At 43.3% G+C, this 22,618-nt stretch overlaps 1 protein-coding gene across 8 annotated transcripts; it reads left to right on the forward strand.

The window, feature by feature from the left end:
• DENND10 (DENN domain containing 10) lies at nucleotides 1–21,850 on the forward strand. 8 transcript variants are annotated; one of them, XM_027063226.2, is made up of 10 exons: nucleotides 1–137; nucleotides 2,660–2,856; nucleotides 5,438–5,517; nucleotides 9,622–9,770; nucleotides 10,997–11,108; nucleotides 12,827–12,927; nucleotides 14,902–15,009; nucleotides 17,855–17,949; nucleotides 19,305–19,424; nucleotides 20,455–21,850. In XM_027063226.2, the coding sequence occupies exons 1-10, from the start codon at nucleotides 83–85 to the stop codon at nucleotides 20,629–20,631; spliced, it is 1,194 nt and encodes a 397-aa protein (XP_026919027.1). In that variant the 5' UTR covers nucleotides 1–82; the 3' UTR covers nucleotides 20,632–21,850. The 8 variants fall into 8 exon arrangements, with proteins under 8 accessions (XP_026919027.1, XP_026919028.1, XP_053063531.1 ...); XM_053207554.1 differs by having other exon boundaries at nucleotides 68–246; nucleotides 2,640–2,856; XM_027063227.2 differs by lacking the exon at nucleotides 19,305–19,424.
• Nucleotides 21,851–22,618: the final 768 nt, after the last annotated feature.

Consider the following 22,618-nt stretch of genomic DNA (forward strand, 5'->3'; position numbering starts at 1 on the left):
CGTGTCCTGGAGGAGGGGCGGGGCCTGCGAGCGGATTGTTGGGAGCGGCGCGCTGCTGCGGCGGCGGCGGCGGCGGCGGAAAATGGCTGCTGCGGAGGCGGCGGACACTCAGCTGATGCTCGGAGTCGGGCTGATCGGTGAGGACGAAGGCGCCCTGCCCCGCAGTCCCGCGCCCCAGTTCGGCCTCCGCCTGGGCCCGGGGTGGCCTCTGCTCCCGCGGTCCCCGGCGCCGCCTGCGGTGAGGAGGTCGCGGCCCCTTCTCTGTTGGGCCGGGGCGGGGGGCTGCGGGGCGCGGGGGACCCGGCCAGCCGCCCTGGGCGGGTCCGCCTGTAGCCTCGCGTGGGACCCGTCCGGGCGGGGCAGCAGGGCGGAGGGACCCCGGGCCTCCTGCCGGACGCCCCATGGTGCACAGAAGCCCGGACGTCGAGGGTGACGGAGCTCCGGCGGCTGCGAGGGGCCGCTGCGCAGGCGGGGCAGGGGCTGGCTGGGCCGAGAGCGGGTAGTGGGCGGTGCGGGGGGGTGGGGGGGGGAGGCGGTGGGGCAGACCTCGGAGCGTGCGGGAGGCACGCGTGACTGCCTGCCCGGCGCCCGGCTGGCCCCAATTATGTGATTGAGCAGTTCGAGTCACCGTGACCAACTGTGCCAGCCCCGAGTGCTGAGCATTATGCATGGATTATCTCCCGTTAAACTACCACGGCTCCAGGGGGTGTGGGTAATGTTTGGTGACCACATTTCGGAGAAGCAGATGGAGGCCCAGGGTGTGCTTTGCGCACGGACGCGTGCTAGGAAGCGGCGGAGCCAGGGTTGGGACCCTTGCGGTCTAGCCGCAGAGCCCCAACTCACACCAGTGGAGGAATCCTGTGTCATGTGATAGAGCTCAGGCACGTAGCCGGCGTGTCTACACAATCATGTATGGCGGGATCCCGGTTAAATTTGAGGAATTGGTGGTTGAGGAAGTACGTTGGGATCTTTGGGTGTGCCTGAGCCGTGTGCAGTGTCTCAGGGTTGGGTGTTTCAAGAAACCATTCATCCCATTGGCGGCCGCGGGTTGCTTGAATGAACGTCTGTCGGTTCCCTGCGTGCCGTTGACCTTTGAAGTAATACTCCATTGAGATAACATTCTATTCCTCTAGTGTGGAAGAACGTTGCTTGCGTTTAGCAAAACCGGCTAACTGTGCTGATTATTTCTCAGTGTCTCAAAGGAGTGCATTTATCTGGGAATGGCTTTCTGTGTTTCTTTTTTTATTTCCCCTGTATTTATTTTTAATGTGGTTTTAGAACTGCTTCAAAACAAAAACTAAGTACTTCAAGCATCTTAGTCCTGCTTGAAGGTACTTGTGAATAAGGTTAGGTTAAATTCTGACTTTATCTGGTAACGGCAAAGACGAAGATGACTTACAATCATATTTTCAATTCAGATTTTTATTTTTCGTATGGAAACGAATTTAAAAGGAATTTGCTTCAAAATAATGGGGGAGGGGGACCATTAGAAACAAGGAGGGACCAGGTGTTGATAATTGCTGGAGCTGAATGATGGAGACGGGAATTCATTTTTTTATGAACTTGATATTTTCCATAACAAAACTCTGCATCCATACTGCTATGCACAGTAACTGTTTTTCTAAAGCTTAGGCTAGGTTATTGAGGTGTTTACTGTGATGAGGAAACTACATTATGTGACAGGATAACCATTATTATTATTACTATTATTATTACATTATTATTACTATTACAATGTTAAATATAGAATTTACACAGTCAGTATATAACATGATTTAAAAGAAATTTCACCATTTTCTTCATCTCCAGTTTTGTTTTTGACAAACACTTCCTGTGTATTTATTAAAGATCCTTCTAACTGATAAAAATGTAATGCTGAGGGGGCAGCTGGGGGGCTCAGTTGGTTAAGTGACCAATTCAGGTCATAATCTCAAGGTTCGTGAGATTGAGCCCCACATTGGGCTCTCCACTGACAACGTGGAGCCTGCTTGAGACCCTCTCTCTCCTTCTCTCTCTGCCCCTCCCCTGCTCTCACTCTGTCTTCTCTTTGCTCTCTCAAAATAAATAAACTTAAAAAAAATTAAAAATTAAAATTTAATTTTAATTAAAATTAAAACAAAACGTAACGCTGAGTTTATGAATTTGTGTGAGAGGAGATAGGAAAGAACTCTGCCAAATTTAAGGCTCAGATTTTCTTTTCCTTAAAATTTTTTAATGTTTATTTATTTTTGAGAGAGGGAGAGAGACAGAGCATGAGCAGGGGAGGGGCAGAGAGAGGGGGAGACACAGAGTCTGAAGCAGGCTCCAGGCTCCGAGCTGTCAGCACAGAGCCCGATGCAGGGCTCGAACTCACGAACCATGAGACCACGACCTGAGCCAATGTCGGATGCTTAACTGACTGAGCCACCCAGGTGCCCCTTAAGTTTTCATTCATGATTTGTTGTAAAAGGTTTTTACTCAGGTGGCCTAAAACTCAAGATCAGGAGAGCTGCATAATTTGACCAGCAGAGGTGGATGGGAATTTGGGGTCACACATGCTCCGGGATGCTTTGTAAAATGGGATGTGAAAACTGATTCCACTAAGTGCTTCTGAGTAACCAATCAATTCACTTCCTTGCTGCTGTTTGACATTCTCACAGTGACCATCTTTCCACCGTAGAAAAGGACACAAATGGAGAAGTTCTGTGGGTGTGGTGTTATCCTTCCACGACAGCTACTTTAAGGAATTTACTGCTGAGAAAATGCTGCCTTACCGATGAAAACAAACTTCTCCATCCCTTCGTCTTTGGTCAGTACAGAAGAACATGGTTTTATATCACAACAGTTGAAGTTCCGGATTCTTCAGTTTTGATAAAGGTATGACTGCATGAAGGTCTAACAACCAAAAATATTTAAAGTGACGTAACATTATTCCAGTGACTCTTAGCTTTAGACATTATTGCTCACAATACGCTTTTGAAAAATACCAGATATGCTTTTCACTGGGAATGTCCCCTTTCAAATTTCACTCTTATTCATTCTATGAATATTGGTTGGTGTACATTCTATTGACTGACCCTATGGCTGGTGTAGTAAAGTCCTTTCTGGGTTATACTCTGATGGAGTAGAAATGTAGACGTGCAAAGTCGTGACCAATTAAAAGTGGAAAGAAGCATTAGTCCATAATTAAAAACCATTTTAAGTTTTTTTTTTTTTCTTAAGTTTATTTATTTTGAGAGAGATTGAGCAGGGGACGGGCAGAGAGAGAACCTCAAGCAGGCTCCACACTGTCAGTGCTGAGCCCAGTGCGGGGCTCAAACTCAAACCATGAGATCATGACCTGAGCCAAGATCAAGAGTTGGACACTTAACCAACTGAGCCACCCAGGTGCCCCTAAGTTTGTTTGTTTGTTTGTTTTAAGTTTATTTGTTTTGAGAGAGACAGAGCATGGGAGGGGTAGAGAGAAGGAGAGAGAGAGAATCCCAAGCAGGCTCTGCACTAACAGTGCAGAGCCTGACATGGGGATGGAACCCACAGACCACAAGATCATGATCTGATCCGAAGTCAAGAGCCAGAAGCTCAACTGACTGAGCCACCCAGGTGCCCCAAAAACCATTTTAAAAGATAAAATTATCCTTGGGATGCCTGGGTGGCTCGGTTGAGTGTCCGACTTTGGCTCAGGTCATGATCTCACACCTCAGTGGCTTTGGGTCTTGTGTCGGGCTCTGTGCTGACAGCCCAGAGCCTGGAGCCGGCTTCAGATTCTGTGTCTCCGTCTCTCCTTCTGTGTCTCCCTCCCCTCCCCGCTCAAAAATAAATAAATATTAAAAAAATTTTTTTTAACTTTATTTTTTAAATTTTTTTTTTAACGTTTTATTCATTTTTCAGACAGAGAGAGACAGAGCATGAACGGGGGAGGGGCAGAGAGAGAGGGAGACACAGAATCGGAAGCAGGCTCCAGGCTCTGAGCCATCAGCCCAGAGCCTGACGCGGGGCTCGAACTCACGGACCGTGAGATCGTGACCTGAGCTGAAGTCGGACGCTTTACCGACTGAGCCACCCAGGCGCCCCTATTTTTTATTTTCTTAAATTTGCATCCAAATTAGTTAGCATATAGTGAAGCAATGATTTCAGGAATAGATTCCTTAATGCCCCTTACCCCAAAAAATTTTTTAAAGATAAAATTATCCTTGATATAATTAAAACTTTTTTTCATTTGTTTATGGATGGTAAGGGTATGTTAGGAATAGAAAGGAGAGTTAAGGAAACACGTATTAAGTAGGCTTTTGTGTGTGTGTCATTTGATATGAACAGTATCAATGTGACATGTTGAAAACCAGTATGTGGTCACTGTGGGCTTTTCTAATTCCAAGTAACCAGCAGGGTTTGTTTTTTGTTTGTTTGTTTTTTTCAAATAAAGAAATATTGGAAAGTGACGAAGCTCCTGGTGTGTGCCTGTGTGGGGACTTCTTTTACCATCTAGGGATACTTTTATAGCCAATAATCATGAAACATGTCCAAGATATCAATTTAAATTTAAGGAGTTACTTTTAAAATAACAAGAAGGCAACAGTTTAAAACTGTTAGAGGTTTAAAACAAAAAGGATTCATAATTAGAAAATGTAAATTTGCAAAAAGATAGTTTTCAATGTGTTATAAAATCTTTGGTTTATGTTCATTAAGTTCTTGCTGAAAAGTCTTGATGTGTTGAATAGGTTTATCTTGTGTTTTGTTCCATAGAATGCCAATAGCAGCAACATCGATTTCAAATCTGCTTTTCAAAAGATTTGAAAAATGACAAGATTTAGAGGTAGTTCTTATACTTAAGAATATGATTTCTAAAAATGTATTTCTTAAATGCTTTGCCTTTTATAAAGTCCTGAATTTTATCTCATTAATGGGAATAATAGGTATACGATTAGAAGAAATTTATATTTATAATAATAGAGGAGTATAGACAAATGAAGCTTATTGTTACAGTGTGCTTTCTACAGAGATTATATGGCATTCTGTAGAGCATTGACTATTTCAGGAACTGTGTGATCTTACTGTGTGTATTTTTGTTGTTTTGTATCCTCTTTCATTAATTAAGAGTTGATAAATTGGTAGATCTGATATGACATTTCTAATTCTGCTTTGATGAGGTTAGAGTACTTTAAATGAAAACTCACATTTTTGATATTTGAAATATATTTGCGTTTTTGAAAAGATGTTAACTCTAAAAGTACTACATTCTTATCTAAGAAATGAAATATATAGGTATATATAAGTACATATCTTTTATATGTGTGTATATAAACATAAAAGTATAAACAAGGAAGTGAGAACTTGGTTACGTTTTGATCTTTTCTTTTTAATGCTGTTATGTCTTATACAAGAGGTTTGCTAGAATGTAATAATAAAATTTAAATCTGTGAAAGTGTCTTTGAAAAGTATACTTTTTGTTTCTTTTGGACAGGTGACTCATTTTTCTATTGTTCTGACCGCCAAAGATTTTAATCCAGAGAAATATGCCGCCTTCACTAGGATATTGTGTAGGTCTGTATGAAAACTGTATTAAATGCTATCCTACAAAAATGAAGATCTTGCTCGGTAGTTACATAGCAGATTTCTACACGGAGGAAGCAAATTTCAGCCCTCTGCTTCCCCAACTTAATCTTTACTGGCCCTCTGGAAACTTCTGTAAGAGGAACTTTCTCTTCTGCTTTTATGACACTGCTCTTATTTGGGAAAATGGTAGAAGGGAGGAGGAAAAGCAATTTACACAACCATTGTAGTTCTTGGGTATTTGAGTCACTTGCTACTTTTGGCCTGACAGCTTCTGCTCACTTCCAATCTAGAACTTTCCTTAGCAGGACGGATAAATTAAGTGCTGGCGAAGTGGTAAGCTAGTTTATACGTGTCAAGGTCTGTGTGGGGGAGTCATTTTGGGGAAAGTTAATGAGCATTTTGAATTATGCAAAAACGCAGGAAAATACTTCTTAGCTGGAATGCTGGGAAGCTGAGAATCTGATTAATTGGTTAATAGTGATTCAGGTAAACTTCTTTAGTTTCATCCCAGCTGTTGAAAATTTTATGTAAAATATACCAGTTTGCTTTCTTGCCTTGGTGAGTGTATATAGTGGAGTTAATCAAACCTTTCTTGTATGTTGGGGAAATTAGTTTTTTCCTCAACCAGGGCTTTGACAGGGTTTTAGGTTTTTTTTTTTTTTTTTTTAAATATTGTTGTTACTAGATAGAATTGTAATTCTAGAGGTTATGTATTACAACATCAGCCCTCAGGCTTATGCTCAGTAAGTTGTTTTAAATGGGGTGGGGGGCAAAGGGAGTTGTTTTTGTGTTCCTCGCTATAAGCCTGATGAATGGTTGCTTTTTTGCCATTTTTATGTGTACACACACATGCTATCTATCTCTGGCTATCTATGTCTATATGTCTATATCCATAACTATATCTATATCTATATCTATATATCTATATCTCCATGTAGCAGAAGACTACTTTCTAATTACTTAAGGGTTTCAGGTAGATTGTATTTTGACAGAATGAAGTTTTACTGTTTTGCAGCCAGCTATGATAAGAAAACCTTTTTGCTCTCTTAAGATAAGTTCCAGGTATATGGTTCATTGTGGAATATAAACAGTTGTCTGCTACCATGGCACTGACACAAAGGGAGATTATTGTTGTGAGAAGAGACGCTATCTAGAAGCCATGAGCTAAAAACACTGTAAAGCTGCTTTTGAACAAACGTTGGACTCCCATTTCATTTGACTGAGTCAGGGTTAGGTTTCCCAGTGAATTCACTGGGAAATATTCTTGGGCTCAAAATTTAAGATTGCTTTAGATTCCACTTCCTGCCCGGGAGGAAGCTGGAAGGTTCCTCAGCTTCTGTAGTGCCATGCATTGTTGGGTTCTGGACTCTTCTCCTGTCACAGTTTAGGAGAAATGAGGACTGAGAGCTATTGGCAGCCATCTCTTCTGCCCCCTGCACCTTACTGCACTTACCCTTGCATGTGTACATACCCATATGCTTTTGCACATGCACACACTCCCTCTCCCCACTAACACATGTCTGTGTGCACAAGTACATAGACCAACACTTTCGATGCTGCTGCTTACCATGGAGGTGCTCCCTTCTGTTTCTGGGGAGGGGACAGGCAGGCGTGCCTTCCATAGCACACTGCTCACAGTGGCAGCGGAAGCCCACACGAGGGGGTTCATTCCCTGTGTGGGATCCAGGTCATTTGCCACGACCCCCTTCATCTTCCAGAGCCTCCAGCTAGTGGCCATGGTAGAGAACCAGGGTTTCACTTGGAACCAGTTGTCCGGGCCAGGTGTGACAGCCTCCGGCTGTCCCATCTGAGTAAGGTCCCCTGGGTTGCACTTTGTGGTTTTCCTATGGAATGATTTGGGGGGATCCTTCCTTCTGTCAGTAGTTCATGGCCCAGGGTTGTTATGGAAAAAGTAATCTTATCCTACTACCCTTCCTGTGTTTCTCTTTTCCATTACTGTATATTGTTTCTATTTCACAGATTTTTTTTTTAAGTTTATTTATTTATTTTGAGAAAGAGAGAGAGTGAGTGTGTGTGTGTGTGTGCACGCATACACACGTGAGCAAGGGAGGGGCAGAGAGAGGGAGAGAGGGAATCCCAAGCAGGCTCCACACTGACAATGTGGCCTGATGCAGGCCTCCAATTCACGAACAGTGAGATCATGACTTAGGCAGAAATCAAGAGTCGGACACTTAACTGACTGAGCCACTCAGGTGCCCGTCTATTTTACAGTTCTAATGGTATATTGTTTGTTTGTTTGGTGGTGGTAAGCACACAGGAAAAAAATACAGACAATACAGAAGGGTATACAGTGAAAACTAGGTCCCTTCCTCTCCCTATTCCTAGCCTTCAAATCTGCCTCCCGACCCCCACCCCGGGGCACTCCTGGGGCTGTTTTCTTTATATCATACCGGAGATATTTTCTCCATATAGAAGCATGTGTATGAGTTCATGGGTTTGACTATTTTACATGTAGGATAGCTTACCATATTCATTGTTCTCTACCTCTTTCCCTCAATTGTGCATTGAAGTAATTTAAAAACACTGACTGGCTAGTAGTTACAACACTTGCTTTTTTCACTTAACCTACAATAAATACAGTTTCAAGTGATCAATTTTATTTTTAAAAATTTTTTTAATCTTTTTTTTTTTTAATGTTTATTTTTGAGAGGGAGATAGAGCATGTGTGGGTTAGGGGAAGAGAGAGAGATGGAGAGAGAGAATCCCAAGCAGACTCCACACTGTCAGCACAGAGCCCAACGACGGGCTCAGACTCACGAACCATGAGATCATGATCTGAACCGAAACTGAGAGTCAGACGCTTAACTGACTGAGCTACCCAGGTATCCCTCAAATGATCTGTTTTAAACAATAATTTTATTTTCTTTCCAGTTTTTTAATCCATTTAGCTACTAAAAGGCTCAAGTAGGCCCAGTCCTGCTTCTCATGCAAAATTTAGATTTAGTTACTCACAGGAAGAGATTTCAGGGGAAGAGACTGATTTCACATGTGAGCTATAAATGTAGGCAGTTTCCTGTCAGCGTTTTCTGGAACTTGATGATGAATATATCTAGTGTATACTTACCACCAGAAACTTAAAGGAGTTTGATTTCTTAATTATCTAAATATAGTTACCTCTGGGAACTCTGATAATAAATATAGGTTCTATAATTACTGTTTCCTCTGTGAACAATGTGTAAAACTCCTTTCTTGTCAAAGGAAATCCCAGCAATAATAGAGTCCTTATGGCTAGAAGCACCATTTGTGAATATAAGACAGATAAAAATGCAATATTTTTTTTAGGAATAGTGGGCCCTCAGGGGCGCCTGGGTGGTGCAGTTGGTTAAGCATCTCAGCTCAGGTTATGATCTCATGGGTTCGTGAGTTCAAGCCCCGCATCAGGCTGTGTGCTGATGGTGTGGAGCCTGCTTGGGATTCTGTCTCTCCTTCTTTCTGCCCCTCTCTGACTTGTGCGGGTGTGCACATGCTCTCTCTCTCTCTCTCTCTCAAAATAAATAAACTTAAAAAATAAAACTTAGGGAAAAAAAGAAAAGAGAAATGAGTCCTTAGAAAGTCCTTAGCTTACTCTCCTGCTCCAGTGGGCTATAGAGATGGAAGGAGAAAGCCAGCTTGAGGGAGTTGTTGGAGGTCTCTTGAATGGTTGTTTTTTCAGTACATTATCAAATTAAATTATAGAAGTAGTCATGTCATAAAAAGTTTCAGGCATTCAGAAGCGTTATCAGCAGGTTGACTTAGATTTTTTAGGAAGTACCCATACCCAGCCTTGGGCGCATTGCTCTGTGTGGTTCATGCTATATAAAAGCATGGTTGGGGGCGCCTGGGTGGCGCAGTCGGTTAAGCGTCCGATTTCAGCCAGGTCACGATCTCACGGTCTGTGAGTTCGCGCCCCGCGTCGGGCTCTGGGCTGATGGCTCAGAGCCTGGAGCCTGTTTCGGATTCTGTGTCTCCCTCTCTCTCTGCCCCTCCCCCGTTCATGCTCTGTCTCTCTCTGTCCCAAAAATAAATAAACATTGAAAAAAAAAATAAAAATAAATAAATAAAAGCATGGTTGTTTTTTGTCTTTTCTTACAGAATGTACCTGAAACATGGGAGCCCAGTTAAAATGATGGAGAGTTACATTGCAGTACTCACAAAGGGGATATGCCAGAGTGAAGAAAATGGCTCTTTCCTTAGCAAGGATTTTGATGCCCGAAAGGCTTATCTTGCAGGCTCCATCAAAGGTAAACACACGCACACACGCACACACGCCCCACAAAACAAAAACCCGTCCCGGATGGTTCCATCCCAACAACAAGATCCCCAAGCCAAGGGCAATCCTCATTGTACTCTAATATTCCATCTTTCTGTATATTTTCATCTATGTAATATTTATTTGCTATACAGGAGGGTAGTTCAACTTCTACATTGCCTTATTTGATTAGAATTCTGTTGTAGGAAAGCAGATTTTTGTGGTGGCCCTTTCCACACGATTCTGACTGTTAATAATACAGAAATGCTCTTTTGTGGGTAAGCTGAATTTCACAGCTTGAGTGTCTGCCGACTTCCATAGTTTTTCTTTCCTTACATTTTAGCAGTTACTTCCTCCATGTGGAGAGCTCAGGCCCCTGACCCAGAGTTCCTCTTCTAACTCTCCGCCTTCCTCTCCCAACTGGAAAATCCAAAACAGCAGTGCAGGGCTAAGCCACAGATTTCAGGGTCCTTAAAAGGGAGGAAAGGGGAAATGCTGGCCTTCACTCTTGTCCCCCTACAGCACCTGTCTTCGCTCTTGAACCTGCTGTTCTATATGGTTTCTAAGCATCCTTGTTGACAGGTTTGTTCAGCTGTCTCAAAAGGACTTACATAATGACGTATGTATTGGTGGAGGAGTGGTGTCCATGAACTTTTATTTATCTATTATTATTTTTGAATGTTTATTTATTTGAGAGAGAGAGAGCCAGTGGGGTTGGGGCAGATAGAGAGAATCCCAAGCAGACTCTGTACTGTCAGTGTAGAGCCCTATGTGGGGTTCACACCCACAAACTGTGAGATCATGAACTGAGCCGAAATCAAGAGTCAGTTGCTTAAGCCACTGAGCCACCCAGGTGCTCCAGAGTAAACTTTTTTTTTTTTTTTAAACCTAAGGGTGTTTCATGACACAGAAAGATACTGGTTCCCTTCATATCATTTATTCCACTTTCTTTGGGCTCTGGCTTCATCTGTGCATCCAGTGCAGAGTCCCTTGGAGGAGGGTCAGGTTTAGGCTGTCATAGCACCCATCCTAGGGAGCAGATGTCTGGATTTGTATGCTCATCCAGTGCATAAGGTGCTTTTTTATTCTCTGTATTGAAAATAATTCTGTATACAGAAAATAAACTCTGCATTTATTGGAAAGAATTCCTTCCAATAAAAATATTATTTTCTTACATATTATTTAATGCAGTAATATTATAATTTCTTGTGTTTTAAGACATTGTATCTCAGTTTGGAATGGAAACCGTTATCTTACACACAGCACTGATGCTAAAGAAAAGAATTGTCGTCTATCACCCCAAAATAGAAGCTGTCCAGGAGTTCACCAGGTATGTCTCTGGTCATTAAAAAGTAGAGGCTTTGTTGGCAGCTGATTTGGGGCAGTCTGTGTTCCTGTGTGCTCTGTTCTGTTACACATTTGGTATAAATAGAATGTGGTAGGCTGTGGGTGAAATGCTATCTTGGTCTAATGTTTCAGGTGAGCTTTAGTAGTTCAAGGTCACCAAATTTGGGCAGATTCTTCTTTAAATTTAGAAATAAGAATATTTTAGAGCAGGGAGTTTGAACTTTTCCTTGCCAGACCATAAATTTTTTTAGGCTTGGAGGCCATCAGTTCTCTGTCCCAACCACCCAACTGCCAGTCGTGCATATGTAAATGAATGAGCATGGCTGTGTTCCAGTAAAACTTTATGTGCAAAGACAGACAGCTGATCCATGGCCATAGTTTCCTGACCCCTGTTTTAAGTAAGTTATTTCTTTTTTTTTTTTTTTCACTTTTACCACAGATTTTCTCTTTTTTAAAAAAAAAACATTTATATATTTTTGAGAGACAGAACACAAGTAGGGGAGGGGCAGAGAGAGAGGGAGATACAGAATCTGAAGCAGGCTCCGGGCTGTCAGCGCGGAACCCGACATGGGGCTTGAACACACAGACCACGAGATCATGACCTGAGCCGGAGTCTGATGCTTAACGGACTGAGCCACCCAGGTGCCCCTCTCTTATTTTTATAATAAAGATGTTTTGAAAGTTTTTTCTTTACCAAATCTAACTTGTTCATAGATTCTTTTTTAAAAACGAGGACCTAGCTTTTGTGCTTACTGTATGCCAGGTGTTGTATAAATCACCTCAATTGTTAAATTTACTCGTGACACGAACTTTGCAAGGAACTTTGCCTTCTTTTACGGATGAGAAAATTGAGGCTCCAGGAGGCTGACTGGTTAGAAAACGGGAAAAAGAAGGTTTGGTAGTCAGAAGAACTTGGGTTAAAATCCTGGAGGGCGCTTTACTCGCTCTGTGACCGCATCCAGGATACTTAAACTTTCTAAGCCTCCGTCTCTGTATCTGTAAAATGAAGATAACAATGCCCACTTCGTAAGCCTGTTGTCAGGACTGGAGATGCCGTGTGTGAAGTACTTGGCGTGTGCCTTGCTCATCGTGTGCGCTCTGGAAGTGAGGACTGCTGTCATTGCGATTGCCACCCAGTCGCCCTTTCCCTCTACATCTATGCTTCTGGAACGGGGAGGTCCACAGCTTGGGAAACATAGCAGGGCAACAGCGGAGTCACCATACCTCAGTTCAATTCGTCGCCTCTCTCTGCGGCAGCTGTTTCACTGGTTTTTTCAAGGAAACTTACTTTGTATAAAAACAAACACAAAGTGGTTTGCAAGTTCGATTGGAACTTTAAACATAGAAATGAGAGACTTCAAAAAAAATGTTGCTTGCAGGGCCCCGCTCTGGATTTTACCCTCAGACTCCCTCCGTGGCGGTTTGCGGAGTGAGGCTTTTGGAGGAAAACTTCAGAAGTGTTACTCCTTGCCACCACAGAGATGTTTTGAAACTTCACCTTGAGCTTTTTGTAGTTAATCTGACCCAAAAAGGCAGAGTTGAAGACATTGCATTACTTTAATTTGAAGCCTGGAGGTCGGGGCACGTGTAGTCTTCATTCTCCCCTCTGCCTCTGACAGCCGGCTCTGTCCTCGGGAGGAAGAGGGAGGAGGGTGCGGGTGCGGGCCAGCAACCATTTGAGTTCTTGTCTTCGTTCCCCAGGACTCTGCCTGCCCTGGTGTGGCATCGACAGGACTGGACCATACTTCATTCCTATGTGCACCTCAGTGCCGAGGAGCTGGAAGCCCTGCGGATGTGCCCAGGTAGACAGTGGGGGTCTCGCAGGAGGAGAGGCTTGGCGTTCACCTGGTTTGGGGGAGGACTTTTTTCTGGCCTTCCCAAAGGGACTACTGATGATGCATTATTTCTTTGGTAAATGCGACCAATTTTTTTTTTCCTTAAAAATTTTATTTTTTTTTCACATTTTATTTTATTTTTTATTTTTATTTTTTAAAATTTACATCCGATTTAGTTAGCATAGAGTGCAACAATGATTTCAGGAGTAGACTCCTTAATGCCCCTTACCCATTTAGCCCATCCCCCCTCCCACAACCCCTCCAGTAACCCTCTGTTCTCCATATTTAAGAGTCTCTTCTGTTTTGTCCTCCTCCCTGTTTTTATGTTATTTTTGCTTGCCTTCCCTTATGTTCATCTGTTTTGTCTCTTAAAGTCCTCATAGGAGTGAAGTCATGTGATATTTGTCTTTCTCTGACTAATTTTGCTTAGCATAATACCCTCTAGTTCTATCCACGTAGCTGCAAATGGCAAGTTTCATTCTTTTTGATTGCCAAGTAATACTCCATTGTGTATATATATACCACTTCTTTATCCATTCATCCATCGATGGACATTTGGGCTCTTTCCATACTTTGGCTATTGTCGATAGTGCTGCTATAAACACGGGGGTGCATGTGTCTCTTCGAAACAGCACACCTGTATCCCTTAGATAAATACCTAGTAATGCTGTTGCTGAGTCATAAGGTAGTTTTATTTTTAATTTTTTGAGGAACCTCCATACTGTTTTCCAGAGTGGTTGCACCAGCTTGCGTTCCCACCCACAATGCAAAAGAGATCCTCTTTCTGGGCATCCTCGCCAACATCTGTTGTTGCCTGAGTTGTTAATGTTAGCCATTCTGACAGGTGTAAGGTGGTATCTCATTGTGGTTTTGATTTGTTTTTCCCTGATGATGAGTAACGTTGAACATTTTTTCATGTGTCAGTTGGCAATCTGGATGTCTTCTTTAGAGAAGTGTCTTTTCATGTCTTTTGCCCAATTCTTCACTGGATTATTTGTTTTTTTGGGTGTTGAGTTTGATAAGTTCTTCAATGTTTATTTTTGAGAGAGAGAGTGAGAGAGAGACAGAGTGCGAGCGGGAGAGGGGCAGAGAGAGAGGGAAACACAGAACCCGAAGCAGGCTCCAGGCTCTGAGCTGTCAGCACAGAGCCCGACACAGGGCTTGAACTCACAAACCATGAGATCATGACCTGAGCCTGATGCTTAACTGACTGAGCCACTGAGGCGCCCTGAGTTCGGTAAGTTCTTTATAGATTATGGATACTAACCCTTTATCTGATACGTCTTTTGAAATATCTTCTCCCGTTCTGTCGGTTGCCTTTTAGTTTTGCCGATTGTTTCCTTCGCTGTGCAGAAGCTTTTTATTTCGATGAGGTCCCAGTAGTGAATTGGTCCTCAATTTTTTTTATTTGTTTTTCATTGTATTGCTCTGTGAAATGTGAAAAGTCTGGTAGCTATTTTCTTAACATCAGTTCCAAACTTCTGTTAATTCTTGAGTTGTCCTGATTCCTTTAGCATTTATTTGTATCAGATCTGAAACTGGTGAAAGATGTTGCCGTCCCCAGCACGCTGTCCCTGAGAAAGCCGGGCCTGTGGCTGTGGTTGCTTAGAGACAGAGACCTACAGGGGGATCATTGGTCAAGAGAATCCTTGCTACCTCTACCTCGGCTGTCATTCTTGACCTGAATAGCAGTAACTGAAAAGTAAATGCCTTCTTCTTTGACACCACGATGTAGTTTTGGGGACGTTTTGAGTTGGAAGGGTTTCTTCAGGCAACTGTCAATAATGTAGTCTGAAGAAATGCCAGAGGGTACAGCTGATGTCCCCTGAATAAAGCAGTGAAGAAAAGCAGCTGGTGAACATTTAGAGTCCATTCTCTTTTGACCCGTTCACAACAGGATTTGTTCCCATTCCGGTAATGTGGGTCATCTTTGTCATGCAGGTTACATCGCTGGGTTTGTGGACTTGGAGGTGAGCAACAGGTCAGACCTCTATGACGTGTTTGTGAATCTGGCAGATCGTGAGATTACCATTGCCCCACTTGCGAAAGGTTAGTTCTCTCTTGCGTCGTTGATACAAAATGTAAGCCAAGCAGTTATACTTTTTAAAATTAATTTCTTAAAATTTTAATTCCAGTGTAGCTAACATACAGGGTTATGTTTCAGGGGTTCAGTACAGTGATTCAACACTTCCACATGCTACTCAGGGCTCATGAAGATAAGTGTGCGCATAATCATCCTCGATCGGTTTCACCCATCCTCCCGCCCACCTGAAGCAGTTGTATTTTTTTTTAATGTTTATTTATTTTTTTTTTATTTTTGAGAGACAGAGAGAGACAGCATGAGCAGGAGAGGGCAGAGAGAGAGAGAGAGGGAGACCCAGAATATGAAGCAGGCTCCAGGCTCCGAGCTGTCAGCACAGAACCTGACGCGGGGCTCGAACTCACGAGTCGTGAGATCATGACCTGAGCTGAAGTCGGACGCTCAACTGACTGAGCCACCCAGGCGCCCCTGAAGCAGTTGTATCTTTAGGCTGATGCTCTAAAACTGGTATTCAAGGGCCTGCTTTGCCCGCTGTGCTGAAACTGGAGAGATTTTCTGTGTCTGGAACATAGCATTTATTCTTACAGGCCCAGCCATGTTAGTAGTACATTCTGGGTGCTTATGCTGTACAGTATATGTTAATAAGATAGTATCTTTTTTTTTGTAATGTTTATGTATTTATTATGAGAGAGTAAGCGTGAGTGGGGGAGCGGCAGAGAGAGGGAGAAAGAATCCCAAGCAGTCTCCGTGCAGTCAGCACAGAGCCGGACGTGGGGCTCTGTCATCTGAACCTTTGAGATATGACCTGAACTGAGATCAAGAGTGGACACAACCGACTGAGCCACCCAGGTGCCCCAATAGGATAGTGTCTCTATCTCGTTTCTCAACTTTTCTGTTTAAGCAAGCTGTATGAGTTGCCTATTGCTGCATAACAAATCACTTTTAAACCTAGTAGTTTAAAACAGCAAATATTGGGGCGCCTGGGTGGCTCGGTCGGTTAAGCGTCCGACTTCGGCTCAGGTCATGATCTCATGGTCTGTGAGTTCGAGCCCCGCGTCGGGCTCTGTGCTGACAGCTCAGAGCCTGGAGCCTGTTTCAGATTCTGTGTCTCCCTCTCTCTCTGCCCCTCCCCTGTTCATGCTCTGTCTCTCTCTGTCTCAAAAATAAATAAACGTTAAAAAAAAAATTTAAAACAGCAAATATTTATTATCTCACAGTTTTAGGACCGACTTAGCTGAGAGGTTCCGACTCAGGGTCTCTCATGAGGTTTCAATCAAGATACTGCCAAGGCAGGGGCACCTGGGAGGCTCAGTTGGTTAAGGGTCCGACTTCGGCTCAGGTCATAATCTCATGGTTCGTAGGTTCGAGCCTCATGTTGGGCTCTGTGCTGACAGTTCAGAGCCTGGAGCCTGCTTCGGATTCTGTATCTTCCTCTCTCTCTCTCTGCCCCTCTCCTGCTCATGCTCTGTCTCTCTCTCAAAAATAAATAAACATTAAAAAACAAAGATACTCCCAAGGCTTCAGTCATCCAGTCTCAGCTTCTAAGCTAACTTTTAGCAGCAGGCCTCACCACCTAGCCTCTCTGTAGGGCAGCTTGAGTATTCTCATGACATGACAGCTGGCTTCCCCAAGAGTGAGTGATCCAAGAGACAGAAAGACCACAGTGCCTTTTATGACCTAGTCTCAGAAGTCATATGCCAATTCTTCCATATTCTATTTGTTAGAAGGAAGCCATTAAGTCCAGTCCCCACGTAAGAGAGAGGAAGTAGGCTCCACCTCTTAAAGGACAGAGAATGAAAAAGGGCGTAGAAATTTATTATTGCACAAGGACTGAACATGAATCCTGTATGGAAAATCTTTTTGAACGATGTGTCAGTAAGCAAAAGGGAATGGAGGTGAGTATTGCCCTTTGTAAAGCCAGAGTGATAGGATACTAGCTGTGGCCAGGGCCACTTATATTGCTGGAGCATTAGGACCAGAAAGGGTGGTCATCTCCTGTCGCCTTCTGTTGGCTCCGAGTATATAAGATGAGCTCATCTCAAATCAACACCATTCAAATGGAGGTTATCCCTTGGAGGGACAAACAGAAATTTCTGTTCATCTTTTTGCTGCAGAAAAGGAGCAGTGTATGTAAATCGTGTGACTTAGGTTGTTTCCTTTGCACATTCTGAGGGTCTTCACACACTGGAATGTTCAGCTGGCTTCTGCAGAACTGATAGGATGCTCTGCTGCTATAGGATCCCCACCAGAAGGTTCCACTTGAATTTTTTTTTTAAATGTTTATTTCTTTTTGAGAGAGAGACAGAGCATGAGTGGGGAAGGGGCAGAGAGAGAGGGAGACACAGAATCCGAAACAGGCTCTAGGTTCTGAGTGGTCAGCACAGAGCCCGACGCGGGGCTCGAACTCACGAATGTGAGATCATGACCTGAGCCGAAGTGGGACTCTTAACCAACTGAGCCACCCAGGCCCCCGAGTTACACTTGAATTCTTAACCGTAAAGACCTGCGTAGGGAGGTCAGGCTCTTGGCTTAAAATCACAACTTACTTGTAGTTTTCATTAGGTCTTGTCTAGGAAGAAAAACAAAATTTCTCATCAGGTAGGTGTGAAGGAGAAACCTGGTATTGGCGTGTTTTTATTTTGAACAAAGTATAAATCGTGATTATGCCGTGCCTCCTGGCACGTCCCTTGGAGTGATACCATATTTGCGTTCAGGATGAAGATGGAAATGTGGGCGGTTGTTGGTTGTTTTGAAAATTTCCTTCGTATGATGGTTTACATTTTCAAATAGGCGGCCTGGTTTTTATTATGTAAACTTCTAACTATCTACATAACTTGTGCTTGATCTCACCAGAGGCCATGACAATGGGCAAACTGCACAAAGAAATTGGTCAGCTGATTGTTCAATCGGCAGAAGATCCGGAGAAGTCAGACGGCCAAGTCATACAGGTAACTCCTCAGTCCCCTGACTTACTGAGAGTTGTGCAGTGGTGGTGCTGGGCAGCGTGTGGCAGAGCTGCCTGGGGTGCGGGGAGCCGTGAGAAGCCGTAGGCAGATGCTGGCACGAGGGTCTGCAGGGTGGCCCCGGTTAGAGGAGCGGGCGGAGGCCCACCGTAGCTAAATAGTTATCAGGCTCTGGGGACAGATACATGCAGGGGGCTGGTGACAGGTGTGACCCCCAGCTAGTCTGGAATGCTTTCTTGAGTGAACGCATTCTGTGCTCCAGCAGAATTTTCACGGAGGAACAACTTTCAAGAGATAGTTGCTGCTGAGGACTAGAGAGAGCGTCTCAGTCTAGCTTCGATGTACTGTGTCCAGAACAGCAGTAAGCAAGCATGTAGTCAGATCCCTGCCAAAGGTAGCAGACTCTGGGCTCACACCCTGCAGGGCTAGCCCCGCTGTGGGGTCTCCCTGTCAAGCTGACCAGAGCTTCCATGTGGATCCTCCCCTCTCCCCTTTCTGGATCGGGATGGCGGGAGAGTTTATTCAAGCCTGTCCCTGTGGTGATGACAGGCCCTCCTGTGCACCGCAGCCTGCCAGCTCCTTTCCTGTCTGCTGCCGGTTTGCATTGCGCGCCTGTTCCCAGCTCCTTACTCTTCTCCCGGGATACACTTCCATCCTGGCCTCCGGGCCCTGGCTCATCTAGACCCTTGTGTCATCCCGTGGGGGCCAGAGGCCTGGAAGGATTGTCTCCCACTGTCTGTACCTGTGCCACCTCATCAGGGGTGGGGGTGGGGGGGCTCTGATAGGCAGGCCCTACTCATCTGGTTGGACCCGGTTCTTTTTTCCATTTATTCATTCATTTATCCAGAAAATATTTATTGAGCACTGACTATATGTCAGGCATGGGGCAGTAGGGTTGTATTTATTGGAGTAGACGAATAGGAAATAATGTAAGGGCACCTGGGTGGCTCGGTTGGTTAAATGTCTGACTCTTGATTTCAGTTCAGGTCATGGTCCTGTGTTTGTGAGTTCAAGCCCCACGTCGGACTCTGTGCTGGTGGCACAGAGCCTGCTTGGGATTCTCTCTCTTCTCTCTGCCCCTCCCCAGATCATGCTCGCTCTCTCTGTCTCTCTCTCTCTCTCTCTCTCTCTCAAAATACATAAATAAACTTAAAAAAAAGTAAATGCCAGATCATTGTGAGCCATGAGAAATGAATGCTGTGATAGAAACAAAAGGTCAAGGTGAAGAATACTAGAGAAGAGATTAGACAGCTCTCTGAGGAGGTGACACGTGAGCTAAAGGTTGAGAGGAGCCACAGGTGTGACAGGAACCCCCCAGCAGCACCGTGCTTTCTGTTCAGCGCTGGTGGCCCATTGGCTCAGGCCAGGAAGAGTGGGGGGGGCTTGTCCTGAGAGCTGAGACTCTTCCTTTCCTACCGTGTGGATCATCACTGCCCATCCATCCCTCCATCAACGCTCAAGTAAAAATGCTGGCTCTTTACAACGTCGGTTAACTGTGTAAATATGAGTTTTGTGTTACTGCGTTTTTCGTGGACTACAAGTGATACGCAGGTGACTCAGTATAATGTATGATGAAATTGCCTGGCATATTATATTGTATGGGTTTGAAAATATTTGAATTAATGATGTCAGCAAACCAAGAAAAAGACATGACTTTAATGTGAGCTCTCGTGAGTCATCAGCCATGCAAAGGACTGTCAGGAAAGAGGAATACAGCCCATGTGGCAGGTGCTGGGTTACTTATTCCAGGTAGAAGAGGATTTTGGGGGGTGGGGAGATTTGTTCTAAAAACAATACCAAGGTTCCTTAAAAATTCAACATAGGAATACCATAGACCCAGCAATTCTACTGGGTATATTTCAGAAAGAATTGAAAGCAGACACAGATAAGTAATTGTGCACTCAGGTTCACAGCAGCTCTATAAATAATAGCCAAAAGGTAAAAATAACCCAAATGTCCATCAGTGGATGAATGGATAAACAAAACGTGGTACATGCGTATGGTGGAATATCATTGAGCCTTAAAAGGCAATGAAGTTCTAACATGTGCTACGACATGTATTAACCTTGAAAACATTATGCTAAGTGAAATAAGCCAGACACAAAAGGACAAATGTTGTGTGATTTCACTTATATGAGGTACCCAGAACCAGGCAAATTCACAGAAGCAAAAGGTAGAATGGTGGTTACCAGGCATTGGAGACAGGGATGGGGAGTTATTGTTTAATGGGTACAAGATTTCAGTTTGGGATGATGAAAAAGTTCTGGAAATGGGTAGTAGTCATAAAACACTGAATGTACTTGTTGTCACTTAAAAATGGCTAAAATGGCAAAAACATGGTGTTGGTTTTTCTGTTTTAAGTTTGTTTGATTTTTTGTAATGCATAAATAATTTGATAAACTTAAAAAATAGGAAGAATCTCTCCAAATGCAGCAAAAATTCATATTTTTTTGATGCTAACTTATGGCATATTTTCTTGTTCCATTAAAGGATATTTCTCTAAAAACTAGAGAAATCTTCACCCACCTGGAACCATTTTCAGAAGTTTCTGGTGATGGAGAAAAGCTAGTTCTCAATTTTGAGGCACTAAAGCAAAGACGATTTCCACCAGCAACAGAAAACTTCCTTTACCATCTAGCAGCAGCTGAGCAAATGCTGAAAATCTGACTGTGTGACAGCATATCCCTGATGAATGATAGAAAGTTCTCTCACCATGGTTATCCACTGTGTAAAATACTGAAAATAGCACAGAAAATGTTCTATTTTTAGTGATTTATGTGAAAGTGTTGAGATTTGACCTGAAAAAGCCCTAAAACACGTATGAAAACATTTCCGATGTCCTCCTGGTCAGATTCATGCCTGCGGTCAGGGTCAGACCAAGTGCTGTAACTACCACCTATGACGTGAGCAACGACGTGGTGTCCCCGGCGTAAGAGAAAAAAAGCTCTGCCAAGTTTTAGTGCAAATCACAGCAAACCCAAAAGCCTTCATTATTATCAGTTCCACTTGTCCCATTGCGTAGCCACAAACGAATGGCTTACTTTCAGAAAGCTGCCTGAAATTTTGCTTTGTATTCTTCTAGGAAGAACTTTTATTCCTCATGAGGAACTCTACTTTCTGAGCCAAACTACTAAGTTTTCTGCAGAACTGTCCAGAAGATCATTCAAAAAAGATCCTGCAGTTGCACTTTCTTGTAAAAGAAAAGAATTCTTTTTCTTGGCCTTTAAACATTTTTGCCTATATTATGAGGATTTTGCATAGATTTTATACTTGAGTAGACAACTTTAATAATCCATATTTATATTGTCACAGAAGTAAGCACTTGGCAAACTTAAGCCATTAGTACTCTTTAATTAACCCTGTTGCTAGCAATATTCTTTTGAAAAAGATGCCAGTCCTTATATGATAGAGCAAAAATAAGCCCATTTTGGATATAAATGTCGGTATGAAGAAAATAGCAACTTTACATAATTACAAAGGCTAAGACCGGAGAGTGTCTTCATACTTCAGTGAAAGTAATTTGGCCACACTGGAAAGTATTCTTGTTCAGCTTATGTACCTTTTTCATAATTGGAGGCCTAAAAGTTGCAAAATAAGCATAGAGGTCTAAATTATGTATTTGTTATTATATGTATTCATATTAATTATGAAAAATTATTTTACACTCACTACTGTTGTCCTTAGAAATCTTACCCAGAAAAACAGTTGCAAAAAAATCTTGTCTTTATTAGATCTTTCATTTATTCTTTGTGTTAGACATTTGTTAAGTAAAAATAAAATAGCCTTTTCCCCTCCCTCCTTGGGTGGGGGCAGGGAGGATCTGGAATGAGATGATGTTTACTAAGGCAAACAATTGAAGATTAAATCTGCACTTTATGAAAACGAACATGAACGTCTTTATCTCCATTTTTTGTATTACTATAGCAGTTAATGATCAAAGTTGTTAAAATTACAGATTTATGATGCAGAAATAAAATGAAAATATTTTGATATCCAACGAAATTTAGGCAGATGAAGAATTGTGCCCTCTTTCTGTAATGCTCCCCACTCGAAACAAAAGATAAAACCCTTTTGTCAATGCAGATGTGCTGGGAAGTTATTACGAGGCCTGTTTGAAAGTTAAGGCGTTCAGCTCCTTGCCTCCGTGCCTGGCTCACCCCCTGCCCTCCCTGCCCTCGCCCTTCTCCATCCCCCATTTCCTAGAGCTGGCACTTGTGTCTTCTCCTTTGAAAAGGTGCCCTCGAATTTCTACTCTGTCATCTGTTAGTGGCTAAGCCTCCACCTGGGTCCTTTGTGTGTTTTGTTCTTTCATTTTGTTTCGTGTATGCCTGTGGCTATACCGAGCCATCTGGTAGGCTTTTTTAAACAGTTTTGTTCGTTTAGGCTTTTGTGAAACCCTTTTAACCGTTTGCAGATAACCATCATTCTGGCCCAGGGAACATTGAAAGCCTCAGATACATTCTTTGATGATTTGGGGCCGGGTGTGTTGGAAACGTTCCTCCAGCATGCAGATGTTAGGGTGCCTACTGTGCCATGCACTGCGGTGTGTCCTGAGGCTTCCCTTGATGCACAACACACACACTTCTTGCTCTCAAGGCATGCGGTCTGGGGGGGGGGGCTCAGGGTCAGCAAACAGGCTATCCCACTGTGGTGT

Source organism: Acinonyx jubatus, chromosome D2 (genome assembly GCF_027475565.1).
Source record: "Acinonyx jubatus isolate Ajub_Pintada_27869175 chromosome D2, VMU_Ajub_asm_v1.0, whole genome shotgun sequence".
Classification (NCBI taxonomy): Eukaryota; Metazoa; Chordata; class Mammalia; order Carnivora; family Felidae; genus Acinonyx; species Acinonyx jubatus.